This window comes from Neopsephotus bourkii, unplaced genomic scaffold (genome assembly GCF_033783945.1).
Source record: "Neopsephotus bourkii isolate Nb327-2 ecotype Australia unplaced genomic scaffold, CSIRO-AGI_Nbou_v1 NB_1760, whole genome shotgun sequence".
Lineage (NCBI taxonomy): Eukaryota > Metazoa > Chordata > Aves > Psittaciformes > Psittacidae > Neopsephotus > Neopsephotus bourkii.
In genome coordinates, this window is record NW_026902234.1 from 8,225,869 (window position 1) to 8,246,293 (window position 20,425).

At 42.5% G+C, this 20,425-nt stretch overlaps 2 protein-coding genes across 15 annotated transcripts in view; both read right to left on the bottom strand.

Moving 5' to 3' along the window:
- Window positions 1-328: 328 nt before the first annotated feature.
- Window positions 329-8,666, bottom strand: F7 (coagulation factor VII). Its single transcript, XM_061377717.1, has 8 exons — window positions 8,356-8,666; window positions 6,084-6,244; window positions 5,415-5,439; window positions 5,208-5,321; window positions 4,222-4,362; window positions 2,249-2,355; window positions 1,667-1,787; window positions 329-1,459 (listed from the first exon to the last, which is right to left on the bottom strand). The coding sequence occupies exons 1-8, from the start codon at window positions 8,456-8,458 to the stop codon at window positions 921-923; spliced, it is 1,311 nt and encodes a 436-aa protein (XP_061233701.1). The 5' UTR covers window positions 8,459-8,666; the 3' UTR covers window positions 329-920.
- Window positions 8,667-13,815: 5,149 nt separating this feature from the next.
- MCF2L (MCF.2 cell line derived transforming sequence like) overlaps window positions 13,816-20,425 on the bottom strand; it is a 155,458-nt gene continuing 148,848 nt past the window's right edge. For all 14 annotated transcript variants that reach the window (XM_061377662.1, XM_061377658.1, XM_061377653.1 and 11 more), the window contains 4 exons: window positions 17,144-17,271; window positions 16,456-16,568; window positions 16,217-16,320; window positions 13,816-16,098 (listed from right to left, as the gene is read on the bottom strand). In XM_061377662.1, the coding sequence (XP_061233646.1) occupies window positions 16,004-16,098; window positions 16,217-16,320; window positions 16,456-16,568; window positions 17,144-17,271 (440 nt within the window). In that variant the 3' untranslated portion in view covers window positions 13,816-16,003. The remainder of the gene's footprint in view (window positions 16,099-16,216; window positions 16,321-16,455; window positions 16,569-17,143; window positions 17,272-20,425) is intronic.

Sequence of the window (20,425 nt, forward strand, 5' to 3'; positions counted from 1 at the left end):
GGTTTTGGATCTCAGGATAGAGGTTACACATTGGATTATACTGGACAACAAATGAAACAAACATTTCTTTTTGTTAGTCCTCTTCTGTATCAATGACCTTGACATCAAGGCAAAGTTAAGATTAAATTAGTGGTATTCTTTACCACTCATAAATACAGGATTAAATATTACACTTAATAGCCTTGCTGCAATAATACTTGGTGCAAGAAAACTAAAACCAAATTTTTGTAGCAGACCTGTAAATGTGAAATTAACCTTTTCCCAGCTTTCTTGTTCTGGAGACTCTACAGTTCCTCTACCTCAAATACACCTGTTGCCACTGCAACTGTGGAGGAAGCTACTTTAATGTAAGCTAAAAGAAACACTTTTTTCCTGTTTCTTCTGCTATTGCATCATCACATTACATGTAATGTACAGGACCCATCAGCACAGGAAGTTGTGAAAGCCAGAAGCAGAAATGTGTTCAGAAGAGATTGCACACATTTGTGGACAGCAGCTTCATTCATGACTATTCAACCTAATGCAACTTCTAGCTCAGGAAGTCTGTACATCACTGATTACCAGAAACTGAGAGGGTAGCTGGAGGTGGGATCATGGTGTGCTTGATGTGTTACTGACAGTCTTTCTCTCAGCACCTCCTCTGTCCCTCAGCAGAAATGGATGCAGAGCAAGAGGAACTTTGAGTCTGATCTGCTATGGCCATTCTGTGCTGCTTGACAAGACACACAAGTTTATAAATGATACCAACAGGGAAGTTGTTATTATTATTCAAGTAGGCATTAGGCTCATTTCAAATCATTAATAGCAGTGTGGGTATCACATGTATCACATATGATGATTAAGGAATGTTTCAGTAGGAAAATGGCAAAGAGAGACTGGGCAGCAATACCCTGGTCTCAAAATTCTCTATTTCAGCATCATTAATCCATGCGCTTCTTTAACCATTCGATGTATCTGGATACCCTTGTGTAAACCCCATAGCTGCCTTCAACAGCACAGCCCTTTCCCCAGCTAACAATCCCAGTCAGAAACCAAGTGTTCTTGTACTTTGTAGCATGAGGACCACCACTGTCTCCCTTGCAGGAGTCCTTAGAGCCATCCAGGTCTCCTGCACAGAACATATTCTCTGTAATATTTAAATCTGTCTCCTTTTCACATTCTTGTGTCTTTACACGTGGCAAATCAACTCTCATCAAAACAGATGAAGTGGCACCTCTGTCTAGTAGGCGTCCCCATCCACTCACAGTGGAGAACTTCTTGGTGGACAGTTCATACACCGCAAACCGTTTTTCAGGCAAACATATTGGTACCACATAGTCAGTGAGATTCACAGGTGTTTCCAGCCGCAGGAGGGCAATATCATTATTAACTTGTCCATTCACGTATTCTTCATGAATGATTATCTTGGCAACTCCACTTTCTTGCTCAGTTTTCTCATCAACATTTGTTGAGTATTCACCTGGAAAAGTTATTTGCAGGTCATGTCAAGCAGTTCCTTGATTCTTCAGAGATTTGAGGGGATTGGGGGTTTTTAGTCTGACACCTCTTAAGGACAATTCCCTTACACTACCAAGGCTTGAATATTTTGTCTTTTACTCTGCTTTGCCAGGATGAGAAGCTGCCACCACAACCATGGCTCGCTAACAGAAGGAGGGGAAGTACATACCCAGTCTCACTCGAAGCTGTTTAGGATGAGTGTACTCCAAACAGTGAGCAGCTGTGACCACCCACTCTGGGGAAAGCAGGGTACCACCACACTTCTCTTTCTGACTCTGTATTAGCAGGGCCTGCCGACATAAAGCAAGTTCATGTCTTAACATCAAATGTGCTTGACCTGGATCTCAGTAGATCTTCATGTCACTTCATGCAACAGTGTGTGAGAATACCGTGCTGATTGCATGGAGAATTTAGGAGGGGGAATGTTCCCATTGACATTTTCGACCTCATGTAGTATGGATTCTGCCTATTATGGCCAAGAGTGTATCCTCACAAGCTGAAACTAAGGATTTAAGGGGTCAGGAAATAGAAGAGGTTGCATTGCCACTCCTATTAAAGCAGGCCCTCTGGAACAAGGCTAAGATGCATGATTGAAACAGGTGTATCTGCTGGCTATGAATGAAGAAGGAATTTAGTTATCCACACCTGGGACTTGTGGATTTTTAACATAAAATATCTAAAACAATGAACATAAGATAGTAGTTTCATAAGGAAAAAAAAAAGTGGCAATGACAAATTTCTGGAGACTCACTTGCCATGGACATTCACCCGGAGGACAGACTGAACCACCTACTATTCTTCCTCGTGCAGTCGCATTTTTGTTTGCCAGCACTGGTATTTTCCCACATGGGTATTTCACTGAAAAAAAAACCAAAACAACCAAACAAACAAAACCATAAAGGACAATGTGTGTGGTTTTATTGCACTGAATTCAGAGCAAAATGTGTAGTATCTTCAGTGAAGTTGTGTTAGCTGAAAAACTGGGTTCTACTCTGTGAGCGTGGGTTCTCAGAAGTAATTTAAAGCAGGTAAGCAGTCTTTTTGTTTATAAACAGCCAGAAATGCTTTTACAAGTGGGGTGCAGGCCTATACACTATCACACACCTACCACAGGAGTTTGCAACCGATATACCTCTTTAAGATATACATCAACACAAAGGGGTATGCTACAGGCCAGAGAGCAGGAGACTCTATCAAGGTTCATAACCTACATATTTTCACTGAACTTACTTTCAGTCAGTTGCAGCAAATGTACAGCATCCATGGCTGATACGAAGACTGTATCAAGCTTTTACAGGTACAGACAAGGTATGATGAAACAGGACTAGCTCTTTTGTGGCAGCTGGTCAAAGATGGGAATAGGTGCAACACAAACCCATACCCTCTAACCCTGTATGCAGGGAAACACTAGTTTGGGTGTTGAAGGGACCATTGTGAGAGGTGGCAGAAGGATGGTGAAGGGACTGGCATCCTGGCAGTTACACAGTTTTGTCTTCTTGCAAAACACTGTCAGTGCTATGGTTGTTTTGATCTACAAGAAGCAAGTAGCAACAATCACATCTTCCTCACAGGGGAAGACGTGCTGAAAAGCCTGTGGGGAGTTCTTTGTTCTCAGCTTTTAACAAAAGCAGCTTCCCCATCATGTGATATTGCAGTCTGCTAATAAGGGATAAGCACATTAGTGCTCATTTTTTTCTAATGAAATTGGTGTTGTTGAGAGCTACGTTGTCATTATCAGTTCTCTGCATGAGTGCTCCATTAAGGTGTGTGTAGGGGGGCATCACCCCTCAGAATTACTTTGCATGCTCCCTGCAGCTCTGTCTGTTATGTTTGCATCCCCAGGGGTCACTTTTTCCTCTCTAAGAAAGTAATTCAAACAGGCATCTGCAGTAGGGTAAGGTGCCAGCTTAGGTATTGGAAAAATAATTAACTTGAGCTACCCTAGTCCCAGCTGAAACTTACCTTATCAGATGAATGAGAGAAATATCTAGCCATAGTGTCCAGATGAATACTAAAAGGGTATTAGTCCAACCAAATACGAAAAAAGAAAAGGAAAAAAAAAAAGAGAATAACTGTTTTTCTTTGATTTTATTAGGCCCCTCTGTTTCTTGACTCCAGTGCTGAAATAAACGTGGTAATAAATCCCACAGTTACATTTCAGATTGGAGATCTAACAGTGAAACAATGCTGCCCCAAATATATTTTCCCACCGTGGGCGTAAGCTAAACCAAAAAAGCACTTGTGGGGCACAAAGCCTGTCTACTCACCAGCATCCCCTCAGCCTGACCCCAAATCCCTGGCGACCTACTGCTGTGCTTTGTTCAGACAAACTGGCCATAAGCTTGTCTCCACCGCTCAGTTCTTCTCTACTAGGCCAATGGTGAGAGCGCCTCCCCAGCAGGAGACTGGGGTTCACCTCCCTTCTCACTCCTACCAAGTGGGATGTTCAGACTCAAATTTCCCTCTTCCCAGAGGATTGGACTTCTGGGACCAGGAAGAAGAGGTCCAAAAGGCTCCCTGCTCAGTGTGCACACTTTGTCAGCTGCTTTTTTAGAGTGTCTAACTTCCACCAGAAGCCCAAACGTGCTGCTCTGGAATCTGCTCTTTAAGAGGAGGTGGGGAGCTGGTGGCTGAGGGTTATACCTTGCACTCCTGATGTGCACATGTTGAAAACTTTTCTTCCAGAGCTGGTTTAGGCTTAGGATCAGACTGGTAGTATCTTACCTTGGGGAATGCAGGACACACCATCACTTGCTATAGTGTAGTCGTCAGCACAGAAGCACACTCGTTTCTCAGACTGCTCATCCGTACAGAACTGTTCACAGCCACCGTTTTCATAAATGCACTTCAGTTTGTCAGATTTGGCTAAAGTCAGAGAAAGAGCATTTAGGTTTCCAAACATGTTTTTGGTGCTTAACAAGGATTAATTGCAACTTGAAATACTGACAGGGAAGCAAGGCAGCAAAGTAAATTTCTGTGATTTAGGTACAGTGACTGCATCAAAAGCACCTTCCATTTGGCAAAAGTTAAGCAGGCCTGGATGTCCAGAGATTAGGGAAGAAAACGGTTAAGAAACACACACCTAAAATTGAGCTAGTCTCATTTCTGCAATATCTGAACTGTTTAAAGGCTGGAGGTGTCAGAATTGTGTGATAAATACCATATACCATACTGAAAAATTATTATTTTGTATTTTGACATTTGGCAGAAGGATGCTCTAGGATGACCTTTGAGACAGTCTGGTTAGACTTAACGAGTGCCTAGTCACTGTTAGGTCTCAGTGTGTTCTGAGTGTAGCGTAGATAAGCATGTTCTATGAGTTTAACACTTAATGTGCTGTCATTAACTGCTGGATGTGTCCCCTTGGGCTCTGTACAATGCATATGCAGCGTAGTTCTCATTCACATTTTTAAGTCAAAGTAACCTAAGCACTTGAGGAAGAAAAATAATTCCTCCTTGTCTCTCAGATGGTACACAAAAGGCAATTATTTTCTATTACAAAGTCATCACAGGGTAATAACTATCTTGCTGCCTTGCAGTGCCTGACTGCCAGCTGGCTAGATCCATCATGCGACACTGCCAGCAGTGTGACCAGTAGCTGTCACAGCTAGAAAGATGCAGAATGATAATGATCGTGACTGTTTATCTCAGTGCCTTGCATTTGAATTAATAATGGCATTTTGATCTCGTTAAGCTACCCCAGAGCTGACCTTTTTCACAGCTTTTGCCCTCATATTCGACAGGGCAGCGGCAAACATAATCCTGAAACTGGTCATCACAACTCCCACCATTCTGACAGGGGTTGGAGTCACACTGGTCAGGGTCTGTGGAAACATTCAGTGTCAGTCCAGCTCATGTGAAGAGCTGCAACAGCAGGAGTGTTTTTGCAGCTGCTAGAACATCCCAAACCATCGTACCGGAATAGATGTGCCAGAACTCTTTCTGGAAGAAAAAGATGCGGGATTTAATTAAAGAAAAATTGACTCAGGTTAAATCCTATAGTCCTTGTGGCACAGGCAGGGTTACAGAGAGCCACAGTGATGCCCTTTTTGCCTTTGTAATTTAAGAAAGTTGATGTCTATAAAATATTGTACATTATGTACTCTAGGTTACCCTGCTCTTGCAGGGGGGTTGGACTAGATGATCTCTTGAGGTCCCTTCCAACCCTTGGGATTCTGTGATTTCTGTGATTTTCTACATTCTATGTTGTTTCCGTATAACAGTAAAGAAGGGCACTGTGTAACACACACGAATAAGTTATCCATAACCTCCGTATAGCTGAAGTGGGGTTGACTGAAACAGGTGTTGCTCAATACAATAATTGAAATTAGTATGTGACCCCCATAAGGGGTCAGGGAGATGACTTCAAGCATCCACTTCCTCCCCCTCCACAAATCGGTACTGCCTGGGGCAGCCCATGCTGTAATCCCTCCTGCAACTCACTGCTGCTGCATGTTCCCCTATGAGAGAAAGATGGAGACAGCAGGACACCGTGCATTTTTTACTCTCACGCTTTAAGTGTCAAAGCACACCCTTGAGTAGGCGGAGTCCATCTGACAGTGCTCACACAGCCCTGTGTTACTTACTGTCCTTTCATCATCGCGGTAAATCTCTCTTGCTTCCTCAAAGGAACATTTTTCTTCCATGCATTCTCGCTCTACTGACCCCAGTTTTATCTCTTCAAAGAAGCTGTTGGCTCGTCTTTGCCTTTGCAAAACGCTGTTTGCCTCTTCCTTCTTCAGAAAGACTGAAAAACAGCAGCATGTTCTGTTTGTCACTCAGCTGTGCAATCCTGACGGGTGGGTAGGGGAGACACTTTTCTCTGAAAGCTATTATCTTCCCAAGCTTTTTCTGAGACACTTTGGAAAGAAACAAGTAAATGTGAAAGAATTCTGTGACTTGCCTCCCAGGTGAAGTGGCAGCACATGTATTTTGCAGAGCCCAGAGCTTAGGAGAAGATGGCATGTTGCGCCAGTGCTGTATGTCAGTGACTCCTAAGGTACTATTCCACATCATATATTGGGTCTCAACATGCACAGCACAGTCTTTCCATTCTAGTAGCTGAAAAACCTGCATTGCTTTATTAAGCACTGACGTACATGGAGACATGTGATTTTTACTGTGCTTACTACAGAATGTCACTTTGTTGACATGTGGACCACATTCATCCTTTCACCCACAGTCATATTATTTCACACCCCTTCACTCTTTGGACCTGCAGAAGGACTCACCCTACCACTAGCAGACCACAGTTTTAAATCCACTGCTTTAATATATTCATTTTTGGTTTTCTTCTGTAAAAAAAGGCGTGTTAAGGTACATAGGAAGGCTGGAAAATGCTGTTTGTGTTCCCAGTGAAACCTGTAGATAGCTCCTAGCTGCTGATAGCACCATGGAACGTAGCCAGAGGGGTCTTCTCCCTGTGTGCCTCTGCCATGCTTTGAAAGGACATGGGGTACCCAGGTTTGATAGCAGACATCAGCAGAGCTCACCTCCTAGAGCTACATCAACTTGCAAGTGCCAGAAACGTGCCCTGAAATCTGGAACCACTGTCACCACGCTGAGCTGCTCCTCAGCTTCAGGATGCGAGCACATCACACAACTATGCCCCTCCTGGTGTAACTCAGGCCAAGGAACAAGAAGTCCCAGTGCTGTGGTGTACTTTCATTCCGTTACTACTGAAATAATTAATTTGGGGAGTTTTTTTCTCCTCCCCCGTGTCAGTAGCAGATTCTGGAGCTTTGTGACAACTTACATTTCAGTGCTGTTAACTATTCCACCTGGAATTGTGGGTAGATTTAGGGATGAAGGCTGATACATATCACCTGCCTTTCCCCCAGGACATTCTCACTACATGACCCCTCACAGAGTAGAGTTACTTTCTATGTGATAGGAGAGGAGATTGCTGACAGACAAAGACTCACTGACTTACACACAAATGTAAGTACTGAGAAGCTTTATTCCAGTCTGGTGAGGTGTCTCTAAACATTTGTGTCTAATCAGAACATACACTGAATTACATGCAAAATAGTGGTAATTTCCCCTATATTTCAAAGTTATTTAAGGAATAAAATATTGCACTGAATTTATCCCAGGGTGTTTCATAAACATTTGCTCCCTGTGGGAATGTCAGCTGGGTTTTTCTGCAGCGATTTTGAAGTCAGGCTCTATGCATTTAATGTGGCTGTCTTTGAAGGCTTTTAATTAACCTTACACTGCAGGTACATGACAGAGGAGTGTGCCTGGGTGCATGGCTGGGAACATACTTCCTTTCTTATTCTGGTGTTCTCCACTTATTTACATTGGAATGCTTTCGACTTTGCTGTGTAGTTTTCCAGCTTTGTTCACTGCAATGCAGGAGACCACGTCAGTGGCTAACTAACTGGGAATCTGAAAGCATGGGGTCAGCTTTATTAATCTGTGAGCTGATTTTCAGGCACATACTGGAACCACCGAAGAGCTACCACTTCACTGCCTTTTACTGCTACCTCTTTCATTTCTCATCAGCTAAATGATGAACTACTGAGTCTTTGCTTTGAAAAAGCCACAGGTCAATATGAAATAACAATAAATCCAAGTTTCACGTAGTGGGCAGACAGCTGGTGGTTTGCCTGCTGTCTGTGCAGTGAGATAATAGATCCATTTAGCTGTCTGGAGGTGCTTTTCCTTAGTTAACAAAACAAGCATGCGGATGCCATCACTGAAAGCAAGTAAGAGCCTCAGACTAACTCACAGGCACAACCAGAGCCAGGATGAACGTGCAACAATGCTCAAAACTTGCAATGAAAATTACATCTGAGTAACAGGAGAGAGGTCCATTGCCAGTAAACATAATCACAGCCATATCCTATGACATACCTGCATCCAGAGAAAGAGGAATCAGTAGCAGAAAGCAGAGAAACAAAGCCACGCACTGCCTGGAAACCATGATGAACCCAGTGTCCCAGTTGCGTATTGACATTTCAGCAAGGGCTGTTTGGCCAAAGAGCTCAGCTTCAAATGCTTGGAGCCAGAGGAGGAGCTGGCGAGTCACGGAAACAGAAAAAGATCCATCACAGCCCGGTGAGCTGAGCAGAAGGGCACGTGTGGAGCCTGCAATGTGCCCTTTCCACACTGACGGGGGGTTTGGTTTTGAAGCACTCTCTCCTGACCTGTGCAAAGGCTTTTCTGAGTACACAGGCTGCTACCCTGGGTCTTCAGTTTCCATCTAATGTGCCCTTTTTCATGAGGGACGTAAATGCTGGGACCCTCTGTATGGTTGGCACTAAACTGGCCACGTAACCTCATGTACAGAGAGCAGAGACGTGATATTTATCTCTAAGCAACAGTCAAGTTACAGCCAAGATACAGCCTTTCAGTGCTTTGGAGTATGATCGAACTACTGACATTCCCCTGTCACCAATTACAACTCTGCACTTATGGCTGAATTACTTGGAGACACTGATTAACTAGTAAGAGACACCCTACCCTGCTTCTCTCCATCTTTACTGCAAGACCTTTGTGGCCTGCACAAGTTGTACCAGCTGGAACAGGGGCTAACCTGATCCATGTCGTATTTCATTAGTAAGGATAGAGGTTTGAGGGGCTGACCTGCAGACAAAGTTTTATCTGGAACAAAAGCAGGCCTCTGATATAATAGAAATCAATTAATGGCATCAGGCTAGAGAGCTGACAGTGTTCTTGGGGAAATATTAACTTAAGATAGCAGTGAGGTAAAGATCATGTTTGCCTATGGGAACTGAACAGTTGCCTGAGGGCCAGAGTGTTTTCTAGGCCATTCTCCCCTTCCTGCATGTTAAGGGAGCAGGGTCAGCTCTGTTTGAGTGCTACAGCAAAGAAAAGCAACAGCTGGAGTTTTACTTTGCTGCCAATGCTCAGTGTAACAGCCTGCAGAAGCCAGGATGGCTTAGGGAGGCCGGGCTCCTGGAAGTTCTTTGCATGCTATTTAGTAGCTGTGTGCACAGCTGAACGTCCTGCTTAGAAATTGCTTTCCCAAGAGGGTGCATCTGGGCACTTCTCTGGATTGCAGCCTGGCTAATTCCCAGCAGTTCCTGGGATGGCTGGGAATATGAGGCCTGCCTGGAGCAGAGGAAGGAGGCCAGTTACTGGAATACAAAAGGAGTTACGGGAGCCCCATGCTTGTCCCCATCCCTTTTTGGGAACCCTCACCACACCTCATAGCCTGCCTATGGCAGTGAGTTGAAAATAGCAAAAGCATGTCCAGTTTAGCAAAACCAAAGCTGTGTTTGTTGGAGCTACTTGAACATTTGTTTCTTTGTCTCATCTTGGGGCAGACCTGACCCTGCTGTGCTGTGTTTCCCGCACTGAAGCCAACTCCGGTCTGCATGTATTGACCCCCTGCTCCCTCAGGCTGGGTGGGTATGTCCCTGCCAGGGAGGGTGGGTGACTGCCACTCCAGAGGGCATCATGACACCCCTTCACTCTCTTGTCTTCTTCCTTTGTAGTGTGCAGGTCCATAACATCCTTTAGTGCAGTATTTTCCTTGTGTCTGCCTTCCTCTGTTGGTATCCCTTGAAGATGAAAGATTTTGCTTGGGAATACAGCCAAACTATTATTTTTAGAGCCCAGGGAGAAGCCCAAATGCTGAGGACAACAGTCAGTTCATATTTTCCCCAAGAATTAGTGCATTTAGGTTTCATCAGGGATGACAGGGATGACCATGCCCATGAGGAACATCACCGGGGATTCAGCAGTACCAGGGCTTCATGACAACTCTTGACTCATGAACATCATATCACAGATCTCATCTCAAAACTGTTTCCTGCAAACTGGGCCAGTTATTTAGTTTAAGAGCTGTGTTTTGAATGAAGAACTCCGCTTCCTTATTGTATTAGACCCCAATCAGAGGAGCCAACATCAGTTTGTTAGCTTTTCTTCCCCAGAAGATCCCCAAGTCTTACTTCATTTGTCTTCTTGTGTGGTCTTGCTATAGTTCATGAGAATTGCCCTGGTGTTCTGCTGCATAAAAGCTCCTTGCCAGTGCAGGCTTTAGCTTTGGCTTATGTTTTGTGAGCAATTCCAAGGAAAATAATCTGCTGTTCAATTAAATGTAAATATATATTAATAGAAACATGCCTCTCTGCCGCTCAGGGGTGCTACTAGAACCAGTTTGGGGACAGCTGCTCAGAAAATGAAAGATATTTTTCAGTGTATGCTTTGGATGTGCCCAAGTCGCTTTGTTAAAATAAAACAAACAAAATCCCACAACATGTTAAAAAACTGAAACACGAAAAAGTCAACAACGTGGAATAAAAAAATCTCAACCAGAAACATGAGCCCGGGAGACACGATGAACTGATGCCTCCCAACATACCCTTCTGTATTCTTGTTTTGTTTCCTACTGACATTTTGCAAAGAAAAACTCTTAGGATTTAGCTATTTTTAGCTCTGTTTTGGGTTGAAGAGCAGACAGGTACAGAAGCTATTGGGAACTGTGCAACCTGGTCTGATCCAACAGGTCACCGGTCATTTAAACTTGAGGTGTTTAGTCAGCATTTAGGAACAATTTAAAAAGAGTGAATCAGTGGTTTCTATTTCAAAGAGGCCACAAGAGATCATCTGAGTGAGCTGACAAGGCTGTGTCTAGATAAGAAAGGTTTAGGAAAAATCTGCCTCCAGAATTTATGGAAAATTCAATTTAAATCCCCAATAACAATAGCAATTTGCCATCACTCATTTATCAGACTAATTACAAGCAAGCTAAAGCTGTGATTAAGTTAATAATTTATTTTTTCTGATGTACTAGTCTATAAATATATGAATATCATGCTGCTGAGCTTTAAGCAAATGATTCGGGTTTTAGACCTCAAAGGAGAGCTATTTATTTCCAGGAGAAAATTATTTGCCTGCTTGACTGAGTTCTGTATCCTCATGCATTATTCTCATAAAGAAGTAGGACATGGGGAGATAATATTCTTGATATTTTTTTTTGTCTCCAGCTCTGAATGCAAATGCTTAACATTTTAATTTTTAATCTTCATGTGGGTTATTTCTTTATTTTGCTGCCTGAGGAGAAGGGTATCTGGAGATTCCTAGATAATAAAGGAAACAAACAACATAGAAAAGGCAGCACAAAGGAAATCTACAGTAAAGACAGTGTGCCCCAAAGCTGACTGTTGAATGCCACCTATCTCACTTGGCAATGAGAGATATTACTCTACTACAGACCTTCCCTTAATTGTCCTGAGACCATCACAGCTGCAACCACACCACTAGTAAGTTCATAGCTTTTTTAATGCAGCTCGGGACTGTCTTGCCAATTGATGCGGAGTGACTAAATATAAAAACCTGAAAGGTGATTAATCCATTCACCTCAATTGATTTGTCAAAGATAACATTTCAGCACCACATGGGCTCATCAGACTAACAACCTTTCAGAATGAAAATGCAAAACTTGATCCTTGATTTTCTACCACCATCTTTAGGCCACTGCTGGTACAGGTTGCAGTGGCTGCAGCAGTACTTGGGTAAGCTACAAAGATGCCCAGCAAGTGTACTTGCGTTCATCACCCATTCTTGCCTCACTGCTATAGGGACTTAATGTTGTGGGTGATTTTGGCCTGTCTCTGCAGGGTCAGAGCCACGGAGGAGCTGTTTGAGCTCTTTGTGGTTTGCCTTTGCCCTGGCTGTAACTCAGCCTTTCCTTGCTGAGGGCTGAAGAACTCCTCTTGCAACACCGCTCGGTTGGATGAGGAAACATTGCCACTTTGTCTTGCTTTTAGTGTACATAACACTGGTTCTTTCTCTTTGTTCAGGCGTAATGCTGCCCCTAGATTTCTCAAGAGAAGGCTTGAGCTTTGGGTGAGGGTGCTTCACTGTGACTACCATTTGGACTAAGCAAAACAGTTGGAGCATGAAAACCCATGCCATGGAGCTGGCAGGACCAAGTGGGCCGCACTTATGAAGCAGGAGGGAAGCAGGGGGGTTGTCTGCTGGCTGGAAGAAGCTCCATGTTGCTCATATCTCAGCATACAACATGCAGTGTTTCTTCATGCTGAAACATGCCCCTTGCTCCTTGCCCCACTGCACCCACCAGCCCCATCCGCTCCACTCTTGTGGTACATGCTCTGCACTCTCCCCTTTCTGCCTTTTGATCTCAGGCTGATGTGGTACCCTCACTCCACAGTGCCCTGCTAGCTAGCCAAAGGCCTGCCATCCATTCCTATGTGCCAGGCTAGCACAAGTGGTTCCTTCACAGTGCAGTTTGTAATAGCCACCTGACAGGAGGAGTCCCTGTCATTTTGAGGCAAGTGATGAAAATGAGTTATGTTCCAAAGTCCCCAGTTTTACTTAACAACATCTATGCAGAATGGGGAAAGGGTTTTGTATTACAAGCAAAGATTCTCTATCTATGAAAGACTGTGCTCCAACTTTGAGCCAGTGATCTAAGAAACCCAAGATGATGCCATAGTGTTTCCAAAGGGAGAAAAACAAACCTTACAATTAAAAAGGAATGAATCATTATTAGACCTTTATACAGAAAATTCTTCAATTTCCACTAAGGCAAATCTTGCCTGGAATTCTTTCATTCTTTTGCTGTACGTATGATGTGGCTCTGCTCAGAAAGGTCAGTCCTTGTCTTGCTCAGAAAAGTAGGACTACTGACTAAGGAGGTAGTTGTTTGTTAACAAGAGTAAATACATGCAATCAAATCCCAGCACCACCTTATTAACACCTTATATGGATCATGTAATTGCTCATGGCCACTAACTCAGCCCAAATCACTACAGTGAGTGTAAAATTCACCTTCTACCACGGTGTGATGGTCCTTAGAACCATTAACCAGGGAATGCACAGACACATTCCTCTTCTGATGCTGCAAGGGTGAAAATGGTTTCCCCTTTCTCACCCATCTGTGGCCAGACATGGACCTCCAAGTTACTCTTCTAAGACCATAGGATCACGAGGAGCATGTGTAAAGGATGAAGGGAGCCACAGGATTCATGGCTTTCTTTGGGAAAACCCAACAGCGATGTGCCATCTTCCAAAAACGTGTGTGTGTGACAATGGCAATCAGTTGGATTACCTGGCACTGGCTTTCATTTTTTATCCTCAGCCTGCACACATACTTTAATTCGCTGGTGCCAGGTATGTGAGACAGGATCACAAGGATAAGCTGGGGTTTTTCTGAGATGGTCCCAGAATGCATAAGCTAAGGATTTGAACACACAGACCCTGACAAGCACAGCAAGACAGACTTGGGTTTCTGTTCCAAATCCTTCAGCCTCTGTTTTTATATGATACCCATAAGAAGCTTTTAAGACTGTGAGACAAAATAAAACACAGAGCATGTCTATATAAAGGCTTTCAGCACGAAGCGCTGAAATTTATTTAATTTAATTACAATAGAGACCTCTGACTTTGAACTTCTAATTCACAACAGCAGTAAAAAAGGAAATGGTGAAATGGGTTGTATTAAAGTGCAATGATGTGGAGAAAAACCATTGAAATCACACAAATGAGGCTGCAGTGAGAAATGAAAGGACAGTCTCATAATAGCGATGACAGCAATATATAAGTAAATTATGTTACAGATAATTTACAAATAACTTACATAGATGAAGATAAGCTGAATCTCATGTTGCCATTCCATTGTTAAATACCAGACTAAATATTCCTGGTCAGCACAGTATTATATGGGATAATTAAGAAAAGATCAGAGGAATTTTGTGTTGCAAAAGATGCCCGAAATAAAACCCTGATCAGCCTTTATATTGAAGTATTGCAAGAAACCTAAGTCTTTATGAATTGTAAAGTGACATATTCAGCAGCATGAAGACTATAAATACATCTTTTACATTGATACATTATATCTACACACATATACATATCTACACACACATATATATACACACAAGCACATACATGCACATAAATATATATGTGTGTGTATATATATGTTTCAATTTGTACTGATTATGGTCAGCTGCATTTTGATTGCATCTGTGGTAGGGCTGCTTTAGCAACCTAGGAGTAAGATCATTCTTTAGAGTATTTGTTGTTTAAGTTTCCTAAGCTGCAGTCTCTAAAATGTAAAACTCTAGCACAAAGATAGACTTCAGGGCTCAGCCATCAGAGGGTCTGATGATGAACAGCAGCTGCTGTTGACATAATCCGCTGCGCTTAATGCTTCTGAAAAACTACGCTTTTAATGTCTGCATTATAAGTAATATGGTATATGAATGACTTAAAAACCTATTTTCATATAAGTAAAAATATTTGAGAGATGGACAGGAATGAATACAATATTCCATACATGCACACAGTTTTGAACTGTTTGTAAGGATGACATGCAGAGAACATCTGACAACATGAAAATTTACAGCACTGGCTTACATCATACCTTCAAAAAATGGCAAGTTTAACATCACCCTTCCTTTAAGAAAAATTAAAATAATTATCTGTAGCATAAACCTGGCTCTTACCTAATACAGGTTTTTTTCTCCCATGCTCCCCTTTTATGGAATAATTATGTCACTGTTTTTTTCCTCTTTGAATAACTGCAACAAACACTATTGACTAAAAATACACCCAATTTCTGGCCCTCATAGGTTTGTCTCAAGGAAGGCTCTTGACCCGTAGTGCAGCCCAATAGTTTCCTCTGCCTGTAACTGCATGTTAATTGTGAACGCTGAAGGTAACTGTATAATTACCATTTATTAAGAAATAATTTAATGAATAAGAATGTGCTTCATTGTGCACCTGTGTAAGAAAAACAGCATACTACTAAATTGCCAAGGCTATGTAAACACAGTGATCTTGGTAAAGAATTTGGTTGTGAGGCCAAAATACCTCAGAAAACAGCTATTCCATTGCACACATCATTAAAGGTTGGAAAGGATAAAATAATAGTTTGACGCTGTTGTGGTCAGTGAATTGGTTATGTCTGCATCCCAGTCTCTAGGGAGCAGAAGAACATCCTGAAGATGCAAGAGAAGAGAAAAGGCTGGAGCAAACCTCCTTCCTGGTTGCTGTAAGAGTCCCATTCACTGCACTGTTTGAGGTACATCCTTGGAGAAAGGGGATTTTGGGGAGGAGGAATTGTAAACTCTGATTTATTTTCCTCATACTATCCTGTACAGTGATTGCTATGTTATTAGCTTACATTGAGGATTTAGCACTGAACACATTTTGTTTGCTCACATTCAGATTCTGGCTGTTACAAAATGCTACAGTTCTGCAGAAACCTGATTGTGTATCAGTGAGAAAATGTGTTTTACGCTAACAGCTCTGCAGCTTCAGACTCTAGAGCAGAAGCCTCTGCAAGACCTTATTTCAAATCTTTTAACTTTTATCTACAACTTCACATTCCATGCGCTTTTCATTGGGATCTTCTGAGAGAACCTGTGAAAATCACCACTGAAAATACTCAGGGCTGGCGATATTGAACTGGTGGTTCTCCATTGGAGTCTTCAGTGTTCAGAACTTGGCACAAAATGACAAATTCCAGAATTACCTTCCATTGAAGTGGGGTGAAAATTTAATGTTAGCCCTTAATGTCTGAGAAGCTGGTGCTGCTGGCATTGCAGCTATCACTGCAACTTGATGATGTGCTCAAAGTGCTGGAGGCAGTGCCTGATTCTGGGAAAGGGAAAGAAAAAAAACCCCGATAAAATATTATATGGTTGTTCTTCACAACTTTCTTTGATAACAGGAATCTCCAGAGACACAATCATCTCATTTAAAATAAATAGCCTACCAGAGCTGCTTAAAGACTGAGCTGATTTGGAATTGCCTATGAGCATCAGCAGGTTGTTTGCTGGAATCCAGCCTTCTCTACAAGTGCTCAGGTTCTTCACATACCTAAAAAAATATATAAAAAAATAAAAGGTCAGGTTGCTTCATTTGATGTCTTTGAAAGATTTGCCCTAAACATCTGTCTTATGTCTTCCAAACACAGTTCTGCATATAAAAATTTCCAAACACAGATCTGCGTACCAGAGTCCGTCCTCCCCTTCACGAATCAGTTGAACCAGATCTCCACTTTTCACTGTAAATTCTTCAGAAACTCCTTTCTCATAATCAGTCACAACTGTATATTTGCCAGGAGTCTAAATGAACACACAGGAAAAACATAGATTATTTCTGTTGAGTATTTTAAGGGACCTTGCAGCTTTTGTCATGAAATTAGAGTACTCCTCCCTTCTTTCTTATGCACATACATGCTGAAGACAGTACAAATACACATACAGAGACAGTAAAACTTTGCTGTTCAATTACATGCAAATTCAGTACATGAATTCTCACCCCCTGCAAAATGTTCAGTGAAATGTTTCCATTACAACAATGAATTCAAACATCTACAGAAAAAAATCAAGATAACAACAAAACCCCCAAATCATCTGGCAAACAACTGCAGCATGATGTGCTGTTGACATGGTAGCTGAGCATGTCATCGCTTGACTGCTGTACTATGGCATAAGCAGTCACGGTCTCACTTGTCTTCAGGTTCACAAAGGCACAGATGGACACTCCCAAGGTACAAACAAGGCTGATTTAAGAGAGTTTTGTCCAGCTGAGGATTTCAAGCCAGACACTTTCCTTCCTGCAAGCTTCAAAAGGTGAAAGTCACACACAGGGTATCAGTATCATTTGCTTAGCTCAATAGGAAAGCATTTCTGGTTACCAGCTTCATCTCGCCTTCCCCTCCTCCTCCTTCTTCCTCCGCATCCGACGAATTCAGCGGATCTTCAGCACTAGACCAGCCGTCATTTTCTTCAGATGCATCAAGAGAATGAGATGTTTTAGCCCAACCTTAGGGAACAAACAGCCAACCATTAACTCTGCAGCAATGAGCCACTGACTGGGAGAAGCGTTCTTTCCACTGAGAAGCTCTTAAGTGATCAATATAAACTAGAGGAAAACGGAACACAGAGAAGTTATTAGAGCCACTGGGTGAAATTCACAGCTGGCAAAAGTTGGCCCATTTCCATCAGCTGTGGCAATGCACAGCAGTGAATATGGCCCTTTGGATTTACACAGAGGGAAACATATGGAAAGAATGCAAATTCCAAACTAAAAAGCAGCTATTTCTCTCTTACACAAAGATGGATGATGGATACTCTTTTTCTTGGGAGGAGGTCGAAGACAGGAATGTACACTTTTATGGGAAGAGGATGAACACACAGGATTACCACCTGAAGCAACCTAACCAGCCTGCTGGAACAACGGATGCACGTGCATTGCCTTCTTCAAACTGTTGAGCACTTAGAGCTGTCAAGAAATTCAACACAAACTACCAGCACTCTGTACTTCACCTGACAAGGCAGCATATTATTTAAGGGTATTCATGCTGACACAAGGATACTTAATCACGCTGACTTATCTTGGTTCTAAGCCACCAAACATCACAAGAGCAGTCTCCTGCATGTCATTTATTGCCAAGTGTTCCTTTTGCTCTCTCAGGGTGAGGGATTTCGTTTATGTAATCAAGCTGAATCATATCAGGAGTGCACAAAATCCCTTTTCCAAATAAATTTACAGTAAGTTTTACTAGTAAGATGCTGTTCACTGAGGTCAGCAGCTGCTAATAAGTGTGTTGAGTTTATAAAGAAAAAAATACAGACAAATATTTGTAAATAAGATTTTGGTTCAAGCCAAATGGTGGTAACAATAAAACTCATTGAAAAGGACGAAAGGAAAAACAAACCTCCCAACTTTTATGTAACTATTACTTAAGAAAGCATCAGCTTTTTTGCTCTTCAGTGCTTCTGAGGCATTTGTCACATGGCTGGTTATGCCAGTACATTAGGAAAAAAACTGAGCATCACCACAGTACAGCCAAAGCAATCTAAGAATCATAGAAACAAATCAGACCCGCAGCACACCAAATGGAGTGTGACTTTTACCTCGCCTGTGCTGCTGGATGGACCTGCAAAAGGTTACAAGTATTGACCCATTTGGCCTTGTCCAGTGTTAAGAATGAACTTCCATCTGTGACGAAACTGAGTAATAAATTCCAGCTGTATTCCATGAAAATTTCCTTGGAAGCTCACATCATCTAGTTGATTTGTGGGACACAGCTGAAAATCTTTCCATTATTTCCAAGTTAAGAACAAGGCAACCAAAAAACCCTTGGTTTCACCTAATTGTTCCAACTCTCATTAGAAACAGAACCAATGAGCACCACAAAAGAAAGCGAAATCACTGTAATTGCTCTGCCTGTAGCATCATACTCACTGGCCTGCCCATCTGGAACATTTTGGGTAACGGCTCTTCTCCCTCAGCCTCTTTCTTTTCATATATGGTGCTGATGTAGGTAAGAACACACCTGCCTGATCCTGCCCATAGCAACAATAATACTCCTACTCCTCATACAAGCTGGCACTCTATTAACAAGACTGTATAAAAGCCCATCTCATCCTGGGCATGGAAGGGAAGAGGTCACTGTGGTCATACTCATATTAACTAACTACAGGCACCAAAATTGTGCATGCACATTCAATGTGCACATGCTTATTCTGCACGGTGTGACTAAATCAGAGCTCCCTATAAAGGCAGGAAAGGTAAGAAAATGGCAGGCAGTCTCAAGAAAAGATAAGGTTATGCAGAAATGAGTTTAGATTTGAAAGTGGCAGGAGACCCAAGATTTTCATTAACCACTTCTCTTCTGAAATGGGCCCACAGGTTCACCTTCAGAGTTAGGACTGATCTGCAAGATGCGATTCTGTAACTAATTCATTTTTCTTGAGCTCACTGCGATGTAAGTCTGAGCAATATGGCAGTGAAAAGAAACAAGTAGGGGCAATGCACTCTGCACCAGGGAGCTGTGGTCACCACCTGGTGTAGTTTCATCCTAAAATGCCTGGGTCAGCTGCCTGTTCATCCCTCTGAATTGGGGAAGAAAAGACAACGTGTCAGAAAAGTGATTGGAAGGTGCAAGACAGAAAGGGGAGTTACTAGATGTTTTAAATTCACTTACGAGTTTTAGTGTTTCATAAAGTGAGGGGCTGCTTGACAGAGCAGCAAATCAGACAAGGCTGTTCCAAGGACCCAACAATGTTACTGTAAATTAACAATGACCGAGGACTGTCCACCCTGAAAAATTCCAGCATCTGTGCAGCACACCACAAAACACCCTTTGCTTTCTGACATTTTCAGGCCCTCAGGATTTCTGTGGTGCCTGGAGGTCTTGGAGGTTTGACTGCTACCTGCAGGAAGTTAACCTGTAACTCCCACGCTATACTTGTGGAATTTCTGCATGCATCCAGCCTGGGATTATATTTCCTGCTGCTCAGATGAGGTGAATGGTGTGGCATATTTTCCTCAGCACAGCAGCTGGACCCCCATCATTTCCACAGGTGAGAGAAAGACAAAGGCTGTGGAAACCTGAAGAGGAGGACAATGGCAGGGCTTGAAAGAGCTTAATCTTTAGAAAAATATCTTCCAAAAGAGATGGTGGAAAGAGAGTCAGGAAGAGGGGGACTGCTCTCCTTGTACCCTCTAGTCAATTAGCCCCAGGGATTTGTATTCAAGCCTTCACCAACAGCCTTGCTGGTTAGAAATGGGTCATTTAACAGAAATACTTTTCTATTCGTTGCTTGGCCATGGGTTGGGAGGACAGGAGGCAAACTGCTTCATGGGGTTCAGCTAAATCGTCTTGGGTTTACAGGGAGGTAAAAACTGCCTACTGTCCCCCAAAGAAAGCTGCAACAGGACTGTGACTACAGTAATAAATGCAGATCTAAGATGGAATCACATGGCATGACAGTGATGATCCTCACTCTGACTAAAGTACACAAAGTTTGGATTTATTTTTTTTCTTTTTAAGAAGTCAAATCATCTCCACAACAGGCACAGTGACAGGAGGATGCTAACTGGAAAAACCACGTGTCTCATAGCAACTTGATGCCTGTGTACTGCCATTAAACACCCAGATTCTGGGTATTTCTTCAGCAGAAGATCTCTT